The 26,289-nt window shown below is 44.0% G+C and overlaps 2 protein-coding genes across 3 annotated transcripts; one reads left to right on the top strand and one right to left on the bottom strand.

Moving 5' to 3' along the window:
- Positions 1-240: 240 nt before the first annotated feature.
- LOC133278655 (ras-associated and pleckstrin homology domains-containing protein 1-like) lies at positions 241-907 on the bottom strand. Its single transcript, XM_061471747.1, has 2 exons — positions 581-907; positions 241-373 (listed from the first exon to the last, which is right to left on the bottom strand). The coding sequence occupies exons 1-2, from the start codon at positions 905-907 to the stop codon at positions 281-283; spliced, it is 420 nt and encodes a 139-aa protein (XP_061327731.1). The 3' UTR covers positions 241-280.
- On the top strand, positions 279-16,080 carry TNFAIP3 (TNF alpha induced protein 3). 2 transcript variants are annotated; one of them, XM_061471745.1, is made up of 9 exons: positions 279-606; positions 3,408-3,720; positions 7,705-7,895; positions 8,121-8,268; positions 8,472-8,642; positions 9,387-9,567; positions 11,038-11,948; positions 13,484-13,713; positions 14,382-16,080. In XM_061471745.1, exons 2-9 carry the CDS (start codon positions 3,408-3,410, stop codon positions 14,661-14,663), a joined length of 2,427 nt encoding a protein of 808 aa, XP_061327729.1. In that variant the 5' UTR covers positions 279-606; the 3' UTR covers positions 14,664-16,080. The 2 variants fall into 2 exon arrangements, with proteins under 2 accessions (XP_061327729.1, XP_061327730.1); XM_061471746.1 differs by lacking the exon at positions 279-606 and adding an exon at positions 959-1,099.
- Positions 16,081-26,289: the final 10,209 nt, after the last annotated feature.

Below are 26,289 nucleotides of genomic sequence, written 5' to 3'. Positions count from 1 at the left end.
ACAGGACGATACCCCACACCGGGACGCTGCTCCGGCCCCAGCTACTAGAGCCACGGGCTGCTTCACACCCCCACCGAGCACCGTAGCGAGTCGTCCCGTCCCCCGTACACACCCCTATGGTGGGGTGCGGAATAAGGAAGGACCAAATGACAAATGGTTCCGAAAGACCCGGCGGTAAGCCAAAGCGGCCTACCCGCAGCTGTGCTGTGCGGGGCCGGGCCGGGCCTGGCATGCGGCGGAGCCCCCTAGCGGCGGCCGGCGTGCGTGCCGGCGGCGCTTGTCACATGTCGGAAAGTCCCCGGCGCTGCCGGTGGAAATCCCCGGTGGGGCTTTTTGTTGTTGTGTGTTTTCTCCTTTCTTCCTCGCCAGGGCGCTGAAACAGAAAGGGGAAAAAAAAAAGCCCCAAGAGGCTCAGCTCAGCCCCTCATTCCGCGGCGGCAACAGCAACAACAGCAACAGCTCCGGCGCGGAGAGTGCGGCGGAGGGAAGCTGAGCCCTGGCTCGGTTCGGGGCTTGATGGCTGCCGAATACAACTTCTCCCCACCGCCCCAGCCCCGTTGCTGAAGCAGGAGTTACCGACCGGAGGAGGAGCCCGCCGGCGGACAGGTGAGCACCGCTTGAGCATAAGAAAGGCGGAAGGGAGGGAGGGAGGGAAGGAAGGCGGCGGGGCGGCTTCCCCTCCGGCGTGCCACTCGACTGCGAGGGGACCAGGCGGGTCCGCAGGGGTCGCGTTGGCTGCCTGCGGGCGTGCGGCGCCTCCTGCTGGCTTGGGCGGGCGCCGCGGGTGTGTTTCTTCAGCCCTGGAACTCCGTGGGTTTGTTACTGCTGCTTTTCGGAGGGCACGGAATCGGTGTAACTCTATGAAACCACCGAACATCTCCGGACAGCGTGCAGCTTTCCCGAGCATCCCCGGTACTACATGTTCAGGAAGGATGCCGCCTCAGATCGCTGTTGAATCATTGTTTACAGCCGTTCTGGGAACTCGTAGTACGTGTCAAAAGGTTAAAACAGTATAGGGTATACTAAAGCACGGTGCAGTATAAGCTAATCTAATTGTAGATGTGTTTTCTGACCTTTAAAGCCCTACCTTAGGTAGCTGGTAAGTTCTGCTTGTTTCATCACATTGTTTTTGAAAAATAAGAGTTGTTCAGCTGTTGCCTTCATTGACATCTAATGACTATAAATAGCACAGACAGTGATTTCCATGTGTGGAAGGGAAAATATGCCTGCAGAATATAATATTGAATAACACAGTTTCAGCAAACGCTTCTCTAAACTCAGTACTTTTCGTTACATAAAGCTGGAAATAACCATTTCAAGGGTCCGTGCTGGTAGTGCTTAATCATGTGATTAGTCTTTATTCATGTAAGAAAATCCCATTGACTCAAGGACTCTACGTACATCAGTAAGAATTCAGACATCTCAGAGCAAAGTACAGCTATGGTTATTAAACAAAGATTAATAAAGGCTTGTTTATGTTTAATTTTTTAAATCATCCATACATTTAAATACGGGATTACAAAATAGCACGTGTAAAACCATATTGGTAGGGAGAGTTCATGAGAAAATGTGTTATTTCCATTATATGGCTGTATATTGGTGGAGGAATGATAATAATATGCCATGTTTGTTAGCTAAAGAAACCATTTTCCATGTATTGCAAGAAATGTCAGCTCTGAGCCCTGTCCCTAGTGCTCTTACAAGAGCAGAGGAAGTGCTGTGTGAATTGCAATTGCTTTGAGCGGAGAGGACTTTGCAGCATCTTGTATTTCACCTGCTTCTTTTTAGGGCTTGATGGGACATCCACTGAACCTCTCTATCACCTGGTACTTTGAGAGGTTATAGAAGGCAGCTTTTGGCAGCAGGTGTTTAAGGCCCCTGTCATACTCTGGCAGGGTCCTTTCCAGTGCTCTGGTTATGTGGTTGGAGGTGGAGATTACCAATGGAAGTGTCTTGGTGAAGAGGAGAGAGCAGCTGGTTCCCCGTGGGAAGGGTGCGCTAAGTTATTTTGTGCAAGAGGGGTCTTCTGCCTCTGCAGACCTGGGAGTGTCCTCCTGGTCAGTCCATCAGGCTGTAGACCTTCCTCCTCTTCCTGGCCCTCCAGACTCGCATCTCCATGAGAAAGTTTCCTCATAGCTTCATAAACTGGTTTTCAGTTGCTTCTTGTCTACCTGTACTTGGAAAGGTGTATATTCAGCTCTTGATAGATATTTATGCCTTGATATTTGTCCGTAGATTCATAATCACAATGGTGTGTTCTCCTCATGTAGCCAGCTGTGTTCTAAACACGTTAGGCATGACTACCTTTATTTGCCTTAATAGAAATTTTGTTTTCTTTTTAAACAGAAAGACAGCAGTGGGAACCTCTCCATGTAAAAATAGGTTGTTGGTAGTGTTACTGTAGTGCACAGGGGTTTTGAGGAATGTGGTCCCTACTTTTGGCTCTAGCTAGCCACAGAGTTAGTGTGCCATGCATAAGTTCTTCAGAAATGTAGATAGTTTGAGGTTATGGGGGTTTTTGTTCTTCCTGCTATAGCCCATGAGGCCAGAGATACTGAAGAAAGGGATGCAGGGCAGCAAACATTACGTGTCCCACTGTGGAAAAATATTGGGGTTTTTGAGCCAAATGGAAATGCTTTTTTAGCTGTGTTGACTTACCTCTGAGTAATAGCAGCACTGCAGCCTGCACCCCCCCACACAGCACGAGCATCTCTGGGCAGTAGCCCTAATGCTCACAAAATACAAGAAGGCTCAAGAAGAGTAACATAAGCCTGTCCTTGAGTACTTGCTCTGCAACAAATTTGCTATCTTCAGCCACCGTAAGTATGGGGCAGATGCTAGCATGGCATGCAATTCTTGGGGCTCATTTTGCACTGAACCAAGCATCCCTTCTCAGAGTGTATGGGGTGTGGAAATGTGAAATGGTCATTATCTGCTGTTTTTTTGGCATGTCATCGAAATGAGAGCTTGAAACATGCTGGAAGTTCAGCAAGTTCATATGGGATTACACTGTGCTATTATCAGTTAGTCAAGTTTCCAGGATAATTTTCCCTTCCCTTGATCTTGCCTTCTTTTATCCTTACTTTTATTTAAATGCCTTTTTTTTTTTTAACGATGCAGTTTCCTTAGTTATGGATAAATTGTCTTTAATATCTCAGTAAATGATAGCAGAAAATGATGGAAAGTCAGTATCTATACCCAAGAAGTGCAGAAAGGCTAATGGGTATCAGCTTTAAAAAGCACCATCTGTATGAGGCTCAGTGGACTTCATCCACTCTGTGCTTGTTTTAGGCAAAACTGCAGTCAGAATCCAGCCCCTGAAACTGCCTTCTCAGTCTCTGCAGAAGTGATAGCGCTGTCACGCAGGGACACTAACATGTCAATAAAAGGATGCTTTTTCATTTCAGATGTCTTCTAGAAACATGGCTGGCCAACACATCCTTCCCCAAGCTTTGTATCAGAGCAATATGCTGAAAGCCATGAAGATTAGAGAGAGGACACCTGAAGATCTGGTCAAACCCCCCAGTGGAATAATTCACCACTTCAGGACTATGCACAGATACACCATAGAAATGTTCAGAATGTGCCAGTTTTGTCCTCAATTTCGGGAAACGCTTCAGAAGGCCCTGACTGATCAGGCCACCCAGACTTCGCTGGAGCGCCAGAGGAAGCTCAACTGGTGCATGGAAGTTCGGAGACTTGTCCCTTTGAAGACTAATGGTAAGTTGTGAGCGCATCTTTTCACTTGCATTGAAATGGCTGATATGAATGTAGCACTTTTATTAATAGCATCTGAGTTCATGTTACTGAATCAGAAGCGCACAGCTTTAAAGAAGTGATGCCTTTTAATCTTAGTTCTGTAAACTAAAATTCTTTCCGCATGACATAGTGTCCTGAGGCTGTAGCAGACCCCTGCCGATACCACAGGGTTATGAATAGCCTGAAAATCTCACAGATGTTTTCTTAATATCAGTAACCTGTGGCATGTCAGAATAAAATACCAGGCAGGAAACTTGAATCTGACTCTGTGGTGTGTCGGCTGCCTCATTAGAAGTGCTGAGCAGCCTTTAATGCCAGGCAAGAGGAGCCTTCAGCTTTGAGTGGCAGGGATGCATTCCTACGTGTGTATATAGCAGAATTAATGTCCTGCCATAAGCCCTGCCTTCGTAGCTGTCAGGCAGGGTTCACTTGCTGATCCAACTTTAATGGTGGTGCAGGCAGGAGTGTCCTGGACATGGAGCCTCTGGGAGCCTGTCCTCACTGGCCCTGGAGTCAGCACCCTGCACCCGGCTGCCTCCCTCATCCTCAGCTACCTGGCAGGGTTTGCCAGCTCTTGCATTCCCTCAGCACTCACCAGTAACTACTGTGTGTTTGATTTATAGCCATTTTTGTGCAACACCAAGTTGCAGTGCCCTTTTCTTTCAAGGGTAAGTGCTGGTTTGAGGATTTGGATTTTGGGTTAAATTGTGTGTATTGCATCAAATGTTGTAAATTAAAAGGTACTACAGCAGCTCAAAGACTGCCTGAATGGGTCACGTGTGTCCACAGTCTTGAGCAGGAAACTTTTGCACATGACTGTAAGGTTTGCTGGGCATTTCACATTCAGTGGAGGAAAGATTCAGTAATAGCTATGACTGATGGTCACGTACCTGAAAACTTGGACTCAGGATTCCCTACAGCACAGATTGTCCCAAACTGGGAAGGTAGACTGGGACAGTGAGGACTCCAGGAACATGGAAAATACATACTCTTTGCTCAAAGAGCAGATCACAGTGGCTATAGGAACACTGGGTGTGGTAGACCTGCAGCCTTGTTGAAGTCCTTCTGTTATGTTCTGTGGATGCTGCTTTTCTTATCTGCTTATATACTCATTGCCCTTATCTTCTAGTCCACATTCTTCCCATCCCAAGTTCTACCACGTTTCTCAGTCTGATTGTACACAGCCATAAGCCATGTGCAAAAGCCATAAGAATAGAACTGCTGTGCTAATGTTACTGCCCTGACCTAGAACAGCCTGATCCCAATGTGTGTCTCTGTAACCGTGATAGAGGCATTGTCCTTATGGTGAGCTTCTGTGGGCTGCCTCTGCACTGGCATAAAATTCTCATAATTGTAATTAGGCTGTGCATGGAGATCATGTGATCTTGGACTTCCAGAAGGGCTGGAGTGGCAGCTGGGATAGGAAGCACTCTACAGGTTCTGGGAAGGTGACATTGCTCGAAGCATTGCATCTTCCAAACTTCGCCCCAGGAGATGCACTCTAACAGATTTCCTAGGAAAATGGACAATGTGTGGGTGAATAGCAGCAGTTTTAGAATCCCTCCATCTCCTGTCAATATGAGCCCTGCCGGGGTTAACACTGCCTGGACGGGCCCTTGTTGCTGACAACCTTATACTTAATAACTGTGACTTCTTGCCTTGTCTCATGACTGTCAACCAGTGTTACACATGGGAACAGCGTGGACTTGTATCTCATCCATGAGCCAGCATACCAATATACAGGATGCTGAAATATTAGGGCAAGTTGAGGGAAGGCAAAGCAAGGACCTTGTTTGTGGCTCCCCTGTACCCTGTGCACTTGGCTGCTCAACCAGCTTCAGCTCGGTGCTTTAGGGTCGTCAAGGGCATGAGTAGCAGGAGTGGCTTTGTGAATCTGCGGTTTATGCAAAGTAGTTGTAGTGAGAGACCTTAGCACAGGAGAGGAGGTAGATCAGACTGAGGGAGAGGATCCCTGAAAGAAGGAACAGAAGCCTGGAGAAGCCATGTATTATTCCAGAAAATACATGGGGTTGTATGTTGGGGTTTCATTTGGCATGAAGAGTATTTTATTAAAGGATTTAGCTGCTTAACCTATAGATGTGGGAGGAATGTATTAGTTCTTTCAGTCAGCGGTGGGCTTCCTTCAGAAAATTCTGGGGTTTTTTTTGGATGAAAGTTGTAATTGTTGAAAACAGAGAAAGTATCTCCTATAGGATCTTTCAGTGTATATTTTACCTGATATGTGTATGAGTTTGTGGAGTGGTTGGGATTTTTTACTAAAAAACCCACCCTTTTGAATCCCCATGCGTTTCTTTGCAGACCTGTGATAGAGGATAGAAGGAAAGCAGTAGGAATACAGAAATTGAAACTCTTTCTTGTTGGCTGTTGGCTGCTTTTTCTTTTTAATTTAAAAATTCTAGCCTCTCTTGGCTGCAGAGATTTCGCTTGTATAATGAATTGGCATTCATTCCAGCTCACCCTGCCACACCCCCTGGGAAAGTCCGAGGGAGGCTCCGCTGCTCAGCCCGGCACACCGCAGAACAAAAAGTACAACTGTTACTCAATTGGTAGTCAAACAGGGCAGGGGAATTCCAAGTGCTGTGTAAGGAATTTTGGGCAGCACATCTCAATATAGAATTGAAAGTGAGCTCTCGGAGAGGGAGCAAATACTTAATCTTATCTTTACTCTAGATTTTGCAAAGGGAAAATTTTAATGGGATTAGTATGTCAGCTTTCTCTGTCAGAAGGAAACCCAGTCAGATTTCTGTCTTACATGTTGTTCCCTGATTTTTGAGCTCCAGTAAGCAGCCCATGGACTTGAAGTAAACTTAGCAGGACAGTATTCAGAAACCAGTTGCAGGAACCTGATGTGCACTGAGTCTGTAACAATTCATGAAGTGTTGAGCTTTTTCCAAATGAAAAAAAAAATAGTAGCTTTACCACGGTCATGTCCCCTATTCCAAGGAAATTGCTGTGGCTTTTTAGCACTGGGTCAGTCTGTTTACCACTGTAGTAAACACCAGACCTAGTTTTCTATCTAAGGATATGATAATAATGATTCGTGATGGCTGCCTTTCAGGGCAGGCATCCCCTTTTGAAGAAGATTGCTAGAGATAGAACTTGAAACCCAGCCATAGGCATATTTTGTCACACCTTTTAATTAAGTTAGTTGACTCCTCTGAGTCTCAGTTTCACCCCCTCCGAAATCGCAGAACATCACTTTCCTTCCTACCTGTAAAGAGGACTTTTTTAGTGCAAGGAGGGTGTCTAAATGAAAATCAAATCATTATTTTTCATTTAATTCTGTGTTTTAAAGAAAAACCCTCTAAATGAAATATTTAACAGCCCAGCATACTACCAGTTCTGAGAGGAAGGCAAAAGGTGTTCCTATGGTTGCTTTACATAAATCACTTACTCTTTTCTATGTTGTTCTTTTTATTGCAAATCCTCTATCAAGCAGGGCCAAGTGCCAATCCTTTCAGTGCAGTGCTTGCCAGGGGACATGAGGCTTAGTGCTACTATAGTATTTTCTTAGTGGTTTCTATTATCTCTACCACGTGCCATCATGTGTGTATTTGTGTCAACACTGATGAGGGAAAGTTACGTGTTCTTTTTGTAGTTTTAAGATGATTTTGTTGCATTCAAAACCTATTTCAACTATGTTTGACATTTGCAGTTGACCCCAAAGTTTAGTTCGTGGTACCAGTCAAAGTTAATAAGGGGCATTATTGAATGACAAAGGGACAAAACCAGTAGAGAGGAGACTTTCTTCCTTTCTGAGCAAAGAGCTCATAGCTGTGGTCTCCTTATTAAAACCCTTCTGTCTGAGGCTTAGGGAGAAGTACATAGGGAATATGCATTTGTGCCGCATAATTCCATGTCCTGAGTCCTTGTGGGGTTTTACTTGAGCAACCATTTAAAAATAATGTACTCTTTTTTTTGCAGGTGATGGCAATTGCCTCATGCATGCTGCATCACAGTACATGTGGGGTATTGAAGATATTGACCTTGTCTTAAGAAAAACATTGTTTAGTGCACTGAAGGAGATTGACACACGGAACTTCAAGCTCCGCTGGCAGCGGGAGGCTATTAAATCCCAGGAGTTTGTAGAAACAGGACTCCACTATGACACCCGGGTAAGGTGGCCTGAGGGAATGCTGCTGTTTTCTGATACTTGTCAGCATTGCCTTATTGATTTAGTTCGCTTTTTGGCTTCATGGATTCCGCTATTAGTGGAGAGTGCAAATAGTTTTCCTGTGGAGTAAATGGGAAAATGTGATTATTTTGAGTCCTGCTGAGCTGCAGCTGGTTCCTGACCTCCATGTCTTTGAACTGTTACTAAGGGATGTTTCTTTCCCCAGAACTGGGAGGAGGAGTGGGAATACCTCATTGAAATGACCTCCCCAGAAACATCTGGGGCTCGAAACAGGCTTCCATATAATGCACTGGAAGAAATCCACATCTTCATCCTTGCTAACATCCTCAGAAGGCCAGTTATTGTCCTTGCAGGTGAGTTGCCCAGCCAGTCATCTCACTGTGTTATTCTGTGCTGTGTTGGTAATCTTACTTTGGTAAAGGCTGCTTTCTGGCAGATGCATTTCAGAACAGGGTGTTTTTAGCAATTGTTCTAAACCAGCCAGAGTATGTTTTTTCTTGCCTGTAGCGCATACTTATTTGTGTTTATTTGTGTTTTCTTTTTCTCCCTTATGCAGATAAAGTGGTAAGAAGTTTAGAGTCAGGCTCCAGTTTTGCTCCTCTGAATGTTGGGGGTATTTACTTGCCTCTCCTTTGGCCAGCAGAAGAATGCTACAGGTACCCAATTGTGCTTGGCTATGACAACATGCATTTTACACCACTAGTGACTCTGAAGGACAGCGGACCAGGTATTCTTCAAGTACCTTCTTTGGTATTTATGTGGCTTCTTCAGTATCACCATGGTGGTAAAGCATTTAAAGTATAATCTGGTTTAGATTTGCATTCTTAAAGTTAAAATAAATGTAAAAGATTCCTTTGGAATATGTTCTCGATGTGTGACCAAAACCAGCTTCATCTGTAAACCTGAAACTAAATGAGAACTAAAGGTTGCCCTCAAAATGCGATCTGAAAGTAGAGTGCAACTCACCTGCTTGCAGGCTGGAATCAGTCAAAGGGTGGCCTCTGCTTCCTTGTATTCTGGTCTCCTTTCCACACCTTGTCATAAGAGAAGAAGCTTTGAAGGACACAGCCTAACAGCAGTGTACTGCTGTCTGGCAGGGATCATGAAATATATGCTTTGTCATTTTTAATGCACTTCTGAATGGATACCTGTTCTACAGGTTCAGGTTAGGCATCTTCCTGTGGAAAGGCATAACAAACTAAGATCTACAATGCTGCCCACACTGAGAAGAAAATTGCTAGGGGGAGAAACATAAAAACTCCATGGGATAGGGCTAAGTTTGTGGTCCAGATGTGTCTGTGTCCTCCCCCAGTGGCACTGTTTAGAAACTGGTTGGTCTGGCCAGCCATTCTCCTCTGTCTTCAAAATTCACCAGCAGTGGTGACATCTCCATGTTTTGCAACTTGTGGTTACTCCTGCCTGGTAAAATATATATATATATATATCGCTAATTCATCTTGTTTCCCCACAGAAATCCGGGCCGTCCCTCTGGTCACCAGTGAAAAAGGCAGATTTGAGGATTTGCGTGTGCACTTTCTGACAGACACAGAAGAGAGGGTGAAAGAGCAGCTGCTGAAAGACTATTTGATGGTGATAGAAATTCCAGTGCAAGGCTGGGATCATGGAACAACTCATCTAATTAATGCTGCAAAGTGAGTGTCATTCCTGTTTCCTCCAAGCCATCTTGTTTACAGAGATGGGAGAAGCTGGACAGTCCAGTGTGTTCCTTCAGCCTTTCCTTCCTTCCACAGTAGTGCCTGTGTTTACCCTCTGAAATATTAAATATTTACATTCCTATTGACATGCTTTGTAGTTGTATGAGCGCAGACCAGTTTCAGATTTAAAGGCAAGACTGTCTTCAGACTTAGCAGACTGAAACTAGTGTTTTGGAAGAGTAAACCCAATACATTACTTCCACTGACTTTAAATTACACAGAAGGGTGGCTGAAAAGTAGTTACATCCAGGAACTAGTTAAACTCGACTCTTGCGCCTTCTGTAAGGGCACATTGCATAAAAGGCAGTTGGTGTAATTTTGGCTGCCCTAGGGAAAGTACTTAGTGGTATGTTCTTAGCACAGATGCCTTGATGCCCTGGGCGGTTGCAGTGTTGTAGGCAGGATGTTGTGGCTGGTGGAGGAACCGGCATCTGTGCTCATTCCCCTGATGGTTAAGCATCAGAAACGTGCAAGGGGCAGCTGGTGGCACCCATCGTCTTCTTGCATTTATGGGATGCTGATAGCAGTGTCCGTATAGCCCCTTTCCCAGAGTAGGGGGGAAGTGACTCCCTGTATCCTCTGTCTTTGCTTCTATTACAACACAGGAAGGTATCTTTATGCTGTTGGGTGGTTTTGGTTTAGAAGCCTTGAAATTTGAAGTCCTTCTATTCAAAGGTTATACGCATACATGAAGAGTAGAAATGGAGCTTACCTAGGCCCACTGCACAGATATTACCATTACTGGTAATGTTCCAGAACACGCCTCAATCCTACCAGCTGTGGCATGGTGAGGCTCCGGTGTGGGATTTTCCCCTGCTGTTGGGGGCAGAGTAGGGATGATACGGATGCTAGTGTTACACACACCACACTGAGGCCCTGTAATTTGTGTGCAGAATTGCACTGGTGGATACAGACCAAACAGCGCAAAACCGGGAGCAGATTTCATGATAAGCTGTATCGCAAAACACTGAACCCACTGTAGGAGAGGCTCATGCTGCTGGTGAAGACAAGGATCTTCTATTGTAACCCCTGCTCAGCTGAGCACGGGTCTTCAGAGGTATTCAGGATTTGGGAGACTTTTCAGTTTTGAGAGATTATCCATATTCTTTGTGCAAACAGCTCTCAGATAGAAAACCCTCACCTAGAAAATCCTTTTAAGAATACTTCTGTTTAGCATCATGTCAGACCACTTTATTAGATGTGAAAGTCCCCATTTGACATCACTGAACACCTGCCTTTAAAATTATTTCCATTTACAGCAACAGTTTTAACATCCTGGATCTTCTAGCTGAGTAATATGGATGTGCATTAAATCTACATTTCCTCCTCACATTGCTTGCATTTGCCTCCACCCCCACCATCTGCCCTTTTCAACCACTGATGCAATCTTCCTTTTCTGGCTGTCAGGTTAGATGAAGGCAACCTACCCAAAGAAATAAACCTTGTGGAAGATTACTTTCAACTGGTGCAGCATGAGTACAAGAAGTGGCAGGAGAATGCTGAACCTGCAAGAAGAGAGAACTGCTCCAGGAATAGACAGGAACTGTCTCTTTCCCAGCTCTCCCTCTTACAGGTGAAATGTGAAACACCAAATTGCCCTTTCTACATGTCTGTGAACACCCAGCCCTACTGTCATGAGTGCTTTGAGCGGAGGTCACAAGGAAACAAAGGAAGAAGGCAGACCTCCTCAACAGCACCTGAGAAACTGATGGCAGCTGGGGCAGGCTCCTCCCATGGCGATGTTATTGAACCTGGGGGATGGACATCTGAGGGGCCTGTAACAGGGCCTCGCTCCGCACCTCCAATGGCTCCAAGCCTTTTCCTATACAGCGAGACCACAGCCATGAAATGCAGGACACCAGACTGCCCCTTTACATTGAATGTGCAACACAACGGGCTTTGTGAACGCTGCTACAACTCCAGGCAGCTTGGTCCTTCCAACAACTTGGATGACCGGAAACATTTAGACTATGCCATGTGCAAGGTGTGCCATCAGAAGGTCAAAAGGACTTTCAATGGCACATGCAGCACTTGCTTCAAGAGGTCTACAGAGCGCTCCTCAAATGGCAGCCCTGCTTTACTGCCCGCGTGCCACCAGAGATCCACATCTGACCCATCCCAGATCTTGCAGAGCCTCCTCCAGCACCCCTGCCATCAGGTTCCCAACAGCCCTGACGAGGAGCCACTGCCACCAGTGCTGCTGCCAGAGGAGAAGAGGAGGGGCAACCTCTGCAGGAAACCTGGCTGCAAGTTCTTTGGGACATCGCAGAATGAGGGCTTTTGCACGCTGTGTTTCTTTGAGTACAGGGAAAACCATGGTAAGTGGAGATGGGGTGAGCTCTGACACACATCAGCTGTAGATTGGCCTCCTTGAGCTATGAAGCTGTGCATGCACTGGGTGCTGAAAGGGTGGGGGGTGATGGGAATGGTGTGGAGCAGAAGCAGCAGTGTGAGAAGGTGCTTTTTTGGCTGATAATATCTCATAAGAGGGCACACAGTAACAGTGTGGGAAATTGTGAAATGTCTTGTAAAACTTCCTGTCAGCTTTCATGGAAGCAAAACTAGCTCAAGGACAGAGGTGGGGTTTGATCCCTCCCCACCATCCACTGCAGTCATGATTTGGTATGAATTTTCTTCACAGCTAGACAAGTTATAAGGGTCAATGAGGAAAATGCTATTGTATTGATGTTACTGAAAACCAGTTATGTTAGCAAGTCTTTTGAAAAGCTTGGGATGAATTTGAAGATCTGTATCTGTTCTAGATGTAACAGATACAACACCCTGGCATCACTACTGAAGTCACCTTGCTAAGCAGATCAAGTAAAAGTTGACTGTAAATAATGTTCTTGTATTTTGAAGTAATTTAGAAGTGCATTGTTACAATGTACCTTGAAATCTTCCTTGGTGATATCATATGTATGCTTGCACGTGTGTGTTTAAAGGCAGGCCTTCAAAACCGCAATACCCTGGGAATAAATCACAGCATGAAATCTTTGTCTTTCATAGAATCATAGAAAAATTAGGGTTGGAAAGGACTTTAAGATCATCTAGTGCCAATGGCCATGGGACACCTCACACTAAACCATGTCACCCAAGGCTTCATCCAACCTGGCCTTGAACACTGCCAGGGATGGAGCTACTGCCCTGTTACACAGGCAAAGAGCCTTTTGGTATAGAAGGTGAAAGGCACATGTAAGAGAGAATAATTGCTTCTCTCTTACGTCTCATTGCAGACAAATGTGCCAAAAGGAACACAGAAATATAAGATGGTTTGGGTCGGAAGAGACCTTTAAAGACCACGTAGTCCAACTCCCCTGCCGTGTGTAGGAACATCTTTCACAATGCTGCGCTTTCAAATTACGGAGCCTCTATGCCAGCTTGCAATAGCTTATTTTCCAGTGTTGTTCACAATGAGAATTCTTTTCCTTCAGATTGTGGAATATATAAGATTGCTTCATGAGACCCAAAAAGCATAAGGCACTTTTTCCCATTAAGGTCTGTGCTACTGTACTACCATTACTCCTGAAATGGAGGAGGCAGGGGAATGTCAGGCTAGGTCACAGATGACATGCTGAAGCCAAAGGTGAAATTCCTCTTGACTTCAGTGGGGTCTATTTTTCCCACTGAGGGCAAGTTTTTCCCAAATCAGTTGTTTCAACAGGTTCTGATGTGAAAATCTGGCTGTATTAGCTCCCTTATTTATGTAACATGTAGGAAAGTTCATTAACTGAGGGGCTCAGTATTGTCACGTTTTGGGTTATTTTTATTTTTAAATTGGGTAACTTTTCATAGTTGCTTTGGCTCATCACATCTATGAGGCTCATTCAAACTCCTCCTGTCCTTTGTATTACAGACAGCGCTTTGCTATGCCACCAGAGACCTCAGAGGAAGTCCTCACCAGTGGGTCAGTCAGGGACCTCTGCTGCCACCTTCCGTAACACTGTGTCCTGCCAGTGGCGTAACTGTGACACCCTGGGCAGCACGATGCTGGAGGGGTACTGCCAGAACTGCTTCATTAAAGCCCAGAACCAGCGATTTCAGGAAGCAAGGAGAACAGAAGAACAGCTGGTGAGACAGCCAGAAGTAAGTGTGAACTTCTCACCATCTTCCCGTTGCTTACCACTGCATGTTTTTCTCTTGTGCGAACAACTCGGGGTGCGTACTAGAAAATCCTCTACTGACTGCATCCTAAGTATCATGGAGAGACAAGGCATGATTTTTGTGTGCTGCAACTGAGCAGCACTCCTAAAAGCTGCCCTCAGTTTAGGGTTATCATGACCGTGCTCAGTTCTACCTTAGCTGGGAGTTTGCCAGCAATTTTAGTGGAAGCAATTGGGCCAACAGGTGATTTGTTTGCTGGCTGGGGAGAGATTTTAATTACTACTCTAGATCTATGCAACTGCATCGAGGGCTTTAGTCCGCTTCATGTTGCCTTTTTTATTGAGCCCATTACAGACTTTGTTCCACATTTTTTTGTGTTTTATAAATTTGGTTTGGTTTGGCCCTTTTAGAATTGAGAGTTACCAAAGATAAAAACAATTATTGATTTTTTTTCTAAGAAATGACAGAATCTGTGATTTTCTTTGGTAAAGCCGAACTTGGCTTTTGGTATTGCACTTTTCAGAAGCAGCATGTGTCTGCATGTAACCTCAGTGATTACCTATACAAACCATGACCAGAGTTGCAAATGAATGAAAAGCCACTTGTGCTGCAGGCACAGCAACTGACAGTGTGTTTTAATGTTTTGCAAGAGAACAGAGCAGCGCAGAGATCTGCAGCGAACAGCATTGAGTAAGCAGAAGAGACAGTGTGCTGTGGCTTCATGTCGAAACAACCTGGACTGCAGGAACAATGACTTGTGCCAGGAGTGCCAGCGCCTCGGTCTGCTTCCACCATCAGGGAGTGCCAGGAACCCATCTGCAGAGGAGCCCCCAAAGCAGCGCTGCCGAGCCCCTGCCTGTGATCACTATGGCAATGCCAAGTGCAACGGCTACTGCAATGAGTGCTACCAGTTCAAGCAGATCTATGGCTAGTGGAGGGGAGGACTTGGTAAAGAACAGGAAAGCAGTACCAGCTACTTCCTTTACTGAAATGGTGCTATGTCCAGAACACTGAACAGCCCTGGGAGGGGGAGGGAGGGGAGGAATATAAATTGTGTGCTCATGTTCATGTTTATTCCCAAGATGGGAATAAATATCTACTTCCTCTAAACACTGCATACAAGGACTGCTGAGAAAAGCAGGTTGCCTTCTGCACAGAGCTTTTATGACTAAGCTCCTACAATGCCATATTTAATTCTTGGACTTCCCAGGAGGAAGTGTGAAGCATTTGAATCCAGAGAACTTCCCAGTTCTGCTTCTTTCTTAATACCTCCCCTGCTCCCGGGTGAGGCGCTGCAGCTGCTGTCAGAGGTGCAGGACCTCTTTGTGTTTGCATACATCAGTCAGAGGCAAGTCTTTACTGAGCGGGATCTTGCAGGACAGGCTGATGCAACTTGCAGTTCATGTCTAAAGAAACTTGCTGTGGGTTGCATGTTGGTGTTCTTACAGAGCTCTTCTAGGTGGGAGCTCCCACAGGTGTTCAGGGTGTTAATGGTGAGCAGTGCTGTGTTTGCAGAGCCCTCGGTAAACCACAGCCAGATACAAGACCAGCATTGGTCTGCTCCTTTAACATGTTTAACTAATCAGCATTTAGATCCTTTCCCATATCCCAAGACATCTGAAAAAACAGGTGATTACAGAAGCAACTTTCATGAGCATATGCATGTGATGGGAAAACGGAATCCTGCTGTTCCCTGCTCTTACAGAAGGAATTGCCTCCAACAGACAAAAAAACCCCAGAGTCCTTCAGCTTCAGTTCTGAAACCAGAGGAACTCTTCTCTTGCATTTTAAGTGTTGGGAATATGTATGCTGCTCTTCTTACCCATTTCTGTCTCAATTCTGTCATTCTTGATGTGATTCTGTTACGCAAGCAGCTTGGAGCTCCATAGGAGAATGCTTTTGGTTTGAGATTTTACTCCTGGAGTTCAGTCTCTGCAGTACTTTTGTGATCTTGCTGTTACTGTTGTGCCTGATGCCTGCTTCTCTATTCTCCTTTCATGCCTTTAAAGTTTTCAGCATCTATTTTGCTGCTATGATTTTGGAGGTGACACCTCTTCTAAGTTGCTTCTCAAATTTAGAAACTTTCTCTACTTATCAAAAAACAGTTTTTTTGAAAAGACAAAAAAAACCCAAACTCATGACTTATTTCTGTTAAAGTTCATGTATTTGTGAAACTTAATGTGAACATGTTTTATTAAAATATTTATACTATTTGAAACAATGCAACTTGAAATTTGCACAGCTAGTTTTTTTTTTTTAATGTGTATTTACCCTTGTGTTGAAAGTTACAAACTTAAATGTATAATTGAAAAACATTCTCTGATATAAAGAAATAAATTATTGAAGGATTGACTTGGTGTTTTATACTGATAAGAGAGAGCACAGTTGAGCATGGGACACCCCCCGAAGAAAGCATTTCTGTCCAGGACCACCATTCAGCGTGTTATCAAGTGCTACCTCGTTCAGATCATGTAGCCAAGCACTTGGAAGAGGTGATAACTTACTGAGAATCTCTGCATACTCTCACCTTATGTCAGATTTCTCTCGGGAAGAGCTCTTGGTACTGTCGGTGTGCACAGGGAGTTGCTCCTGTGGGTACAGAGTATCTCCAGTCCCCAAAAGAATGGATGTGGGAGAGTAAGTATGTTGCAGGACCAGCTTCAAGGTAAGCTGAGCTAGACCGACTTGGCTTTGCTTTCTTCATTCTTCCATCAGTTATACCAGGGATTCACAACCGATGGTAGTTGAGTGCCATCTTGGGAGGTGGCGATCGCAGCAGGTTATCCCCAACTCTGCCCAGCCTTGTGTGTGACCCCAAAGGCACCAGCCAGCTCTACCACCCCCCCTCACGAGGAGGCCCCTTGCCTTTTGGTTGTGGCATCTGGACTGCCCAGTAGCTCCTGAAAAGCATGTTGCCAGCTGCTACTTGAAAAAGCAGTTAACAGCGGTACTTCCTTCTCATCCCAGTGGTGTTTCCTTCTTATCCCAAGCTCTAGCCTTACATCCAGAGGATTTCTGTACTGTAACACTCTTCCAGTATGGCATGAGAATGCCTGTACTGGCACTCAGGTGTCTCAGACCTCTGCCTAGATAAGCAATACTGTACACTACCACGACTTTTACATGTTGCCCATAACATGAAGGATAAAAATGACCCAGAGCTGCAGATGGTCCCTGTCTAGTTAGCAAAGAGGACCCTTTCCTAAGTGCTGACCTCTCTAGGTTACCTGCTTTCTATCCCGGTTAACTCTTTAATCCCTTCCGACTGCTCAGGAGCACACCTCATCACATGCTTCAGTGCTGTCACAAGTGAAACCATGTCGATGTTAAGTTCCTGAGTAACTTTGCCATAGGTTCGCTGGTCCTTGTAACTCACTCAGCTGTGTAGCCTGTGTTCCTGGATGCCTGTCCACCTTCCTAATGCACACTGCTCTCCTTACAATTTAGCCCAACTTCTGGACTCAAGTACCACTCCTTTTGGAACATAAAACCTACAAGTCAGCCTCCCCCCCCCCCCCGAGCAGAGCCTGGTGGATCTGCCAGCCTCATCCCTACAGCATATTCCTCTTTTTCAAAATCTGAGTCTTCATTTATCCATGCCCTACTTCCCCTTTCTTTACAGCTCATGCAACTCACATGCCCACTCAATTCATCGAACTTCTGCACCAGGCAGACACCTTGGTGTTGAAAGAGTGGGCAAAGACGGGGAGGGATGTCTGCAGCCAGGCACCAGGAGGTGGAAGCAACTCATGGCATCCAGCATCTGCAGCCATCAGTCCCTGCTTGCTGAAAAGGCAGAGCCTCCATCATAGCACCTTCAGTGTCACGAAGCTGATAATCTCCAGTTGCTGTTAACTGCAGCTTCTGGAAAGAGGAAGGATTTCAGCTGAAATGCCCCAGATCCCACTGATTTTTCTCTGCTGTTTTCTGGGCCCATTACTCATAACCCTGAAGTCACATGGGGCTTGTCTCATTCTGAAGCTCCCATGTAAATGAGTGCCCAGCCTCTCTTATGACTTACTTGTGTGGGAATGTTAAAGCTAGTAGGGCCTTCTTTTATTTAACTGCTCTGGTATTTCCCTAGTGTCCTGAGGGGATTTTGACCCTGTGATGCTTTCTGCTCTTTGCCCAGACACTTCTTCAAGTTCATATATGTTTTCCTTCCTGTTCTGAAAGATAGAACTTTTATTTGGACTCTCCCATTTTGCTACCACTTCTGGAAGTCTCATTGCTAAGACACAAACCTTTCATAGCCAGGAACTCTTTTCTTAGCAGAAAGGCAAAACTAATATGAAACAATTGGTTTACTGACCATTTGCACTGCACTGGAATTCCTCATAGTGCAGTAAAGGCTGTGCTTATATGTTAATTTTGTTTGGGAAAGGGATACTTGACTCTAAGCTCATCCAAGCAGGCACAGCAAGGGCTTCTAAGCTGTTATGTCAAAGAGGTGGTCCACCTACTGGAAAAGAATCTTAACAGGCTCATCCCTAGCTGTGTTTAGGAGGTGATGAGATGGACAGGGACATCTGGTAGGGCCAGACCTGGTAGTTCAGATGCCCAGAACAATGCTTTGTTTGAGGGTCCTGCTGAGGCTTTGGCACCAAAAGGGCCCCCGAGAATCTCCGTAGCATGGAAATGGAGACACAGACTCACCAGAGAGACCATCAGTACCTGGGGATTTTACTATAACGGGCTGAAGGACTTCAGGCAGTATTTAAGGGGGCCTGTGAAGATCTCAGCAGGGTCTAGATGTTGGATATAAGTGTTTTAGATATAAATCTCCAAAAACTCATGCTGAGCCTAACTTCATGCCCTTTGGGCCATAAGGCCACAGTGCATGACATTAGCTTGTGCATTCAATCTGTGCAAAATCAGTGGCTTCGCATGGTGATATATACATGTTTTGTTCAGATGAGAGCCACAGGGGAGCAGCGACTGCATAATTTTATCGTGCATACTTGAGTAGGACACTATAGCGTAATATGTACACTATAGCACTGAAATAGAAAACCACGACACTGAACAGGTACAATTTCAGTTTATATTAAACTGCCAAGGCCCCTTAAAATCCAGAGTTAGAAGTACAGGTGCTTTTACGTCAGAGTGCTCCATTTGTCAGGTGCCTATGTTTAACATACAGTACAGCAAATCTGTCACTAATGGGAGCAGATTCAATCAGCTAACATAAACTTGCTCTTGTCATTTCTGTTCTGACGCTTTCTCCCACATCAGTGATAAATACTGATAGCATCAACCCTTGCCTGGTTCAGAAGGGTTGTCCTAGCTGCATACAAAGAAAGATAAAATGCTTGGAAGTGGATTGTTTGAGCTGCTACTTCATTAACTCCTCTTTCCTTAACCATCCATAGTTGTTTTGGAGGAGACTGCCACTAGCAGTACATGTACTAAAAAACACCCAACATATTTAATGTCTGTCAAACAGAAGCCTAAAATACGAACAGGTAATTTTGCCTGGGAGTTTTATGATGACTTCTGTTTGTACTAATGTTAATTTTCTAAAAAAACCCTGTGTCTAATATTGAAAGACAGCCTACGGCATGCTATCCAGACTGCCCCCTCCTCCAGCCCCACTAAAGTGAATAGTATACGTATGTAACCTCTCCCCCCTCCCACCACCCTCAGGCTCTGACAGCAATGATTCTTTTTATTATTAATTTGTTTTTTTTCTCTTCCCCCCCCCCCCCTTTTTTTCTGGTTAAGCTCCAGTACATGTCGGTGGTGTTAGGCAGGAAGTCAGATTTCCCCTGGTGAATTACTGGGGGAGGGGGGGGGGGAACTTGGGTTTTACTCTCTGGTTATATTGCTTATGTCAAAGGATTCATATGAGCTCATATGAACGCACATTGTTAGTCCAGTTCCCAGCTGGTACTGGTTTGTATAAAAGCCACTGTTCAGTGGCATCTCACAAGAAGGGGTCAAAATCCCCTTCTCATTTACAATGTAAAACTAAGCCAGTAAGGATCTGCTATGAGGAGCGCAACTGTGTATGGCGGATTGCGCTTTGAAACCAATGCTTTTTTTACTGACTGCTCTCAGTGCCATGGGGCAGAATTTCTTCACAGAATGAAGTATGGCATAGCATGAGATCACCCGATCAGAATTCCCACTTACCAATATTACTTGCTGGAGGACTCATGTTGTTTCCTGTTGCCTGATGCCGGTAACAGAAGAGTGCATGCTGCAGTGATGCCCAGTAAACATCTTACTGCAAACACCAATAACATTTATACTCGTGTAAACCTGTAATGATTCAATAGGCTTCTGCAACTTTACTCCAGGTATTCTGTAGGATAACTAGGATGGGGATTTGGCCAGCTGTCATATAAAAATAGTCTTTGAGTTGCTTTTATATGTTCTGGAATGAAAAGCTGCATCTTAAATTGTTGTTGTTGCAATCCTCATGTCACAAAGACATGCCTATATAGGCAGACCTCGTTGTTAAGACACTGTGTTTAAATAGACACATGCCTTGGTTGCTGGTTACAGTTCAATAGTAATTAGGAGTTTTAGCCTTTGCTGTGGTCCTTAATGCACAACAACTTAAAAGGCAGGAAAAGTAGCCAAACATATTTCAGCATGATTGGTTATAGCTTATTTATCCTGTAACTCATTAGCTGCAATGAGGACAAAAATTATTTTTAGTGGAGGGAAGAGATGACATTTGTCATTTCTGTATTACGAAGGCAGAGCCCAACAGACAAGGATGATGTTGTATGGGTTTTTCATTCTCATGTGCATGTCTCGACCAGCCTACATTTGCCTAAAAGAAAGAAGTCATCATTTCCAGAGACATTTTTTTTAAGAAAAGGAAGCTTGTGTGGTGGTGATAGAGCAATGAATGATGACCCCTGGCAGAGCTGTTCTCTTTGAAGGCTGGTGACAGGTCAGGTGCTTGGAGGCAGGAAAGCATCCGGTGCTTGTCGGTGCTCCTGTGCATTTGAGTCATATCAGTAGTGTGCACCATTAAAGAGCAAAATGCATTACTCAGACCAGACATGTAGCACAGGCCCAGCCGAACCTGAGTCTACGTGAATGTCAAATCTAACAAACTCATCACCAGAATTTTCTTCCTCTCGCTTTTTCCTTTGGGCATGCAGCAGGGAAGACCTATTAAGGAACAATTTCATATCATTGGGGTTTCATTATTTAATTAACTGACTTTCAGTTCAGACAGTTTTCTGTTATATCAAACCTTTAAGCTTTGCTCATCTCCCCCACACTGGGGCTATGTCAGATTTCCACTCTGGGCTCCATTATGCACTCAGTCCTTCTCAGAGTGGTAAGAATTTTTCTGAGGATTTGGGTTTTTCATGTACCCACATATTTTAAGTTGACTGCAGCCACAACATCATCTATGATGTTGAGTTTCCTCATTGGCACATGTTCATTCTCTGATCCAGGCTCACTCTCCTCTCCCAGAAGAGACACCCACCAACAGCTGGGATCAGGATCTTTAATGTGCAGAGCTTCATTATACTTTCCATATCTGCTTGTGCCATAGATGGCACAGTATTTCCAGCTTTAACCATCTCCCCAGGTACCTGTGGTTTCATTCTGCCCCGGAAAGAGGCTTCTGCCTCACTGCTCCCGCAACCTTCATGCCAAGTCTGAGTGCACCTTGGTTTGCTTCCATGGGTGAGCTGTTTCCCAGGGCAGGCATGTTCCTCTGCTTCACAAGGCTTTGGAGAAGGTGAGAGTCACAAGCGTGTCTTGCTGAAAATTTCCAGTCCCTAATGCTCGTCCTTGCACTTGCCTTCTTCATCTTGCGGATGGCTGCATCTGTAGAAATGCAGAAGTCCAGCCATGCTCTGCAAAGGGCTGACCTTCCAAATTCCACAGTATTTACTCTTTTGAGTTAACAATGCTTCCTATTTGGAAATAACTTCGAACTAAGTTCTCATCAAAGTCCAGCAGCAAACACAGCAGTTATGAGTAGGTTTTTTCTCTTTTTCACTCCTCTACAATGAATTGTCAGCCTGTAATAATAACATTTGTAGTATAGCTGCTGGAGCTGCGTTTGTGCCTGACCTCTTTTTATTAACAGGCTCTTTCTGTTATGTTTCAGAGTGTAACTAAATGTTTTCAGTCTCAGGGAAAGACTTGCCAGGGGAAGTTCAGGTTAGATATAGGGAGGAAGTTCTTTACTGTAAGGGTAGTAAGGCACTGGAATGGGTTGCCCAAAGAACTGGTAAATGTTCTGTTCCTGGTAGTGTTCAAGGCCAAGGCTGGATGGAGTTTTGGGTGACATGGTCTATTGTGAGGTGTTCCTGCCCATGGCAGAGGGAGTTGGAACTAGGTGATGTTAAGGTCCTTTCCAACCCTAACTGTTCTATGATTCCATGATTCTATATTGATTGTGACTCATTTTTCTCCAGTCAAAAAGCAATAAGCTATTTAAAATACTTGCTAATGTATAAAAGATTGGCTAAAGCTCTATTTTAATACTGTGATGATGAAAATATCATCAGTAGATAATCTAGCAAAGCCTATAATAAATGGAAAATAATCACAGGACATCACAGAGGTCAGCAAAACCAGGGGTTGATAACTTTGTAGGCATGTGGAGCCAGTAAGTGTTTAATCTATAAACTTTCTTGTTTTGAGCTGGGTGAAGCAGAGGCAAGTAGACACAAGAAAAAGTACAAACAAGTTCTTTATTCTGAAAGTGCATTAGAGCACTCTAAAGATAGCATCAAGGACTGTGTGGAAATCCCCTGGATATGTTTTGTAATTTTTTCTGGTGAATCTCAGGATAGCAAATACAAGAGGCGAAGGCAAGTGGATGACCACAGCCGGTGTAGGCTGCGTTTTGGTATTCTGCTTTTTCGGCGCAGACACCTGAGGTGGAATTTGTCTCCGTTGTCTTTCCCTCCCTTGACTACAAAGAGCATCCAGAGGACTTGTCCAGATGTAGATGTTAACACTGCAAAGCTGACTTGTTTGATGAGATTGATCTCACAAATCATTTCTAAGGCGATGTTTCGTCTCAGAGAGAGTTAGAAAATCATGGCAGTACACAGACTGCATTTTATTTCACAGGCTCCTGACTAATCACTTTGATGCTGGGCAAACCACAGAGATACTCAACACTTATGGCGACTAGTGCCTCCTGAAAACTTCTTAGGCATTTAAATGCCTTGCATATCTTGGGGTAATTAATCACTCATTTCTTCCACTCATATATTTGTTCTGCATGAAATTGGAGAAATAACACTCACCCAGCTCTCCTCAGTAGGTATGAGATTACATTCATTGACAAATACAGTGTGCACTGACATCCTCAGGTGAAAGGTCCGATATGTAAATAACAATACCTAATATTTCTGTCTGCACTGAGGATGCACTTAGTCCCCACTCACAACATAACTTTGGGATGAATTGAGTCGCACCTTTTGAGAACTGTCTTTCATTTTTCTTAAATCACTTTGTCTTGTTCTTTTTTCAGGTACTCCATGGGATATAAAAGAATCAAAATGAAACGTGAATGTGCATGTGGGACCAGATGCATGTCTCTGCACTAAACAACAGCTAAATACTAAGACCACTTCATTGCCATTTCCTTGGTTATTTTAGCAGTTTTCTATAAATGTGTTTCAATTCTCAAGTAATTGCAGTCCAGACCAAATGTGTCCCTGGTGTAGAAAATCAAAGCAAATGCAGTTATATCAGAGCAGGGCTGTTTGGAATAAATGTAAATGGCAAGATACTTGGTATTGTCAAAGACAAGCTATCCTCCACTTGCATGAATAACACATTCAGGAAAACAGGGGGTTTCATTGTAGTCAATGGAACTGTATGAAAGAGCTACCTGGCTCCATCACTGATTTCTTTCTAACAAAGCTAAAGATCTGAAATGTTGTCAAATGACAAGGAAAAGTACTGGGTCACAGTTCTCTGCATGCCACTTGCAGGTGGCTGCAGATTGGTATGTTTAGCTTCTTGGAGTCATAACACAGTTGAGATGTACCAGGGAATACGTATCCGGCTTACACAGTGTTTCATGTTACAAACTGGGGGAAACAGATGGCCCACTTGTTTATTCTGAGGTTTTCAACATTATCAGTGGAAATGAGAATAAACCACTGTGGCATGAACAAGGAAGTTACATGAGAAGTCCATCTAGCTGGCGTTTATCTATTTCTGCAGTGAATTATTGCCATAGTCAAGTGATAAACACCCTTTTTGCAGTGGAAAAATATTCATAATAAAGATAAAATTATCATCTCAGTGAGACCTGGGAAGTACCGACAAAAATACTTAGAATTACTAGCATGGAAAAAAATCTCAGCAACGAGAAGTACAGGGGAAAGAATCACCTCCTAGCTTGCTTATACACCCATGAATTGCATCATTCCCTTTCACCCCTGTAATGAACTGTAAACTCATGTTTAGCTATTTGCCCACTGTGCCCCTTACCTCTTTGTTGTTTTCAGGATATAATACCCCACCTTGTATTTTCCTGTATTAAAGTGCATTTGTTTTAGTGGGAGTAGTTTGCTAATCCATCTATTTTACACTGTCTAACTCAACTCCTCTGCCTCCTCCGTTTTTACTGTTTTCCCAGTCTTCCTGTTATTTTTGGTTATCAGCAGTGACTTAATATTTTCTTCCTGGACAGAGATGAAAATGTAGAATGAGATCAAATCTGGCACTGATCTCTAGAGAAGTCATGTGCTGAAGATTTCTTATCACCAACCTATTAGTAATTGTGCCAGAGGGGTCAGTTCTCAGTTTAATGGGCATGCGAGTTTTGCCAGCAACAGTTGCTAGATTTTTTTCTGTCCAAACATCACATGATACCAAAACAAATACCTCACAAAAGTCTACATAATTGCTTTCATCAAACAGGCTGGTAATTGACATCAGAAAAGCAAGGAATCAGGTTTATTAAAGAAGCTTTGTTTTCTAGTAATTAACATAGAATAACACTGGTTGGTTTCCTTCTTCTTCAAGCAACTGTTGTAGGATTTGTGGGTGTAAGTTGCATTCAGGAAGAAGTAATGTTATTTACTTGTATCACATATGAAAAACACTTTCCATTACATTAATATTTAAGGAAGATGTTAGATACAGAACCAGGATGTTTACTGAACAATTTTCCCCTCTATCTTTGGAATTTTATCTCCAGAGGAGATATTTACTACCACTGAGATTAATTTGATGATGAAAAATTCTTTCTTGCCTTCAGATTTGCCAAACTCTGATTTTCCCTCAATGTAAGTGCAACTCAGACTTGGGAAGATGTCCAAAATGTTCCTAAATTAATCCTTCTACAACTGTTCACATTCTGTTTTGATAAAATGGCTTCAACTTTCAGTTCTGAATTGCAAGAAACCTGACTTCAGAAAAAAAAATGACTTAGGGAAATAACCTACAGTAAAAAGGCTCTCCAGTGTCATTAACCTTTAGTAGCCCTTGTCTACCTATCTAATCCACATTAAAATATTAGCTAAGTCAAACCCTTGAAAAAGTTTCACACCAGGTAAAAATTTTACCTACCCTTTGTTCAAAATGTGTAAACCACCCTATCTGCTGGCATCTTGTGCTAGACTCTGGGGAGTTTCGATCCCTGTATGGGGGAGAGAAGTATCTGTGCTGTAAACAAGTCAGATGTCAAGAGAACAAACAGATGACACACAGGGAGCTGTGTTAGAGTTCAACCGTCAAGCTTTGGCATTATGTGGCAATGCAAAAACTTCCCTACTCCTACATGTCTGCACCATCCACCCAGCTCCATTGCCATACTCTGGCTGCTGAGCTGCTCCAGCACAGCTAAGGAAATGACCCTTTGGTCCCCCAGTGTGGAAAATGTGACGTTCTTGTTTTTAGCTCTACTCAGTTACTGTATTGTACAAGGGCTAAACAAACTGCAAACACAATGAAAAGAAAAAGATCTTTTCCTATACTAAATAAGAGAAAACAGTGTGCTATTGGTTTCCTCCATCAGGTCACTGAAAACTTTCAAGAGGGAAGTATTAATTTAAGAAACCGTAATTCATGTATTTGCATTAAGATTTACATAGGGACACAAGCAGAAGAGCTTAGAAGAACATTTGTTATCAGTATAAAAAGTGCCATGTAAGTGAGATTTAAACAGTTTTCAGAATAATTTATATTCGGGGGGGGGGGGGGGGGGAAGCTTATGAAGAATTTAGATATTTTCATTTTTCCAACAAAAAGAAATGAAAAATGACAAATTTACAATAGACCAACTATCATCAGCCTCTGTGTTGTGGGGTGTTTCATGGTGGTTAACATGACCACACCTACACTTGTCCATGCCCCCAACTTCTAAGGTGGGTTGCTGGATCACCCTTGTCCAGCTCCAAGTCTCCTTGCAAGTCACTCACGGATTCAGGCTGTGTTCGAATGTTCTGTGTCCCATCAGCAGTTCTTCCCAGTGGGATCCCAGGAGTGGTGTTGCCCCAGGGCAAACAAGGTATGTGGCAGCTCACCTGGATAGAGCAGAAGGTAGCCCACACCCAAAGGAGAAATGAAAAAGCGTTGTACAGGGGATATCTCTTCCCAGGGGGT

Source organism: Pezoporus flaviventris, unplaced genomic scaffold (assembly GCF_033815535.1).
Source record: "Pezoporus flaviventris isolate CSIRO_AGI_PZ_B2104156 unplaced genomic scaffold, CSIRO_AGI_Pfla_v1 ptg000066l, whole genome shotgun sequence".
NCBI lineage: Eukaryota > Metazoa > Chordata > Aves > Psittaciformes > Psittacidae > Pezoporus > Pezoporus flaviventris.
Note: the sequence above shows the minus strand (reverse complement) of the source record. Positions and strands in the feature narration are given on the sequence as shown.

Bases quoted from the DNA above. Each gene is read 5' to 3' on its own strand.
- LOC133278655 (XM_061471747.1), bottom strand. From the start codon at position 907: ATGCTCGGGAAAGCTGCACGCTGTCCGGAGATGTTCGGTGGTTTCATA. The intron at 374-580 runs GTCGGTAACTCC...TTTCTGTTTCAG, and splicing joins GCCGGCGGGCTCCTCCTCCG to CGCCCTGGCGAGGAAGAAAG.
- TNFAIP3 (XM_061471745.1), top strand. From the start codon at position 3,408: ATGTCTTCTAGAAACATGGCTGGCCAACACATCCTTCCCCAAGCTTTG. The intron at 7,896-8,120 runs GTAAGGTGGCCT...TTCTTTCCCCAG, and splicing joins GACTCCACTATGACACCCGG to AACTGGGAGGAGGAGTGGGA. The intron at 8,269-8,471 runs GTGAGTTGCCCA...TCCCTTATGCAG, and splicing joins GCCAGTTATTGTCCTTGCAG to ATAAAGTGGTAAGAAGTTTA.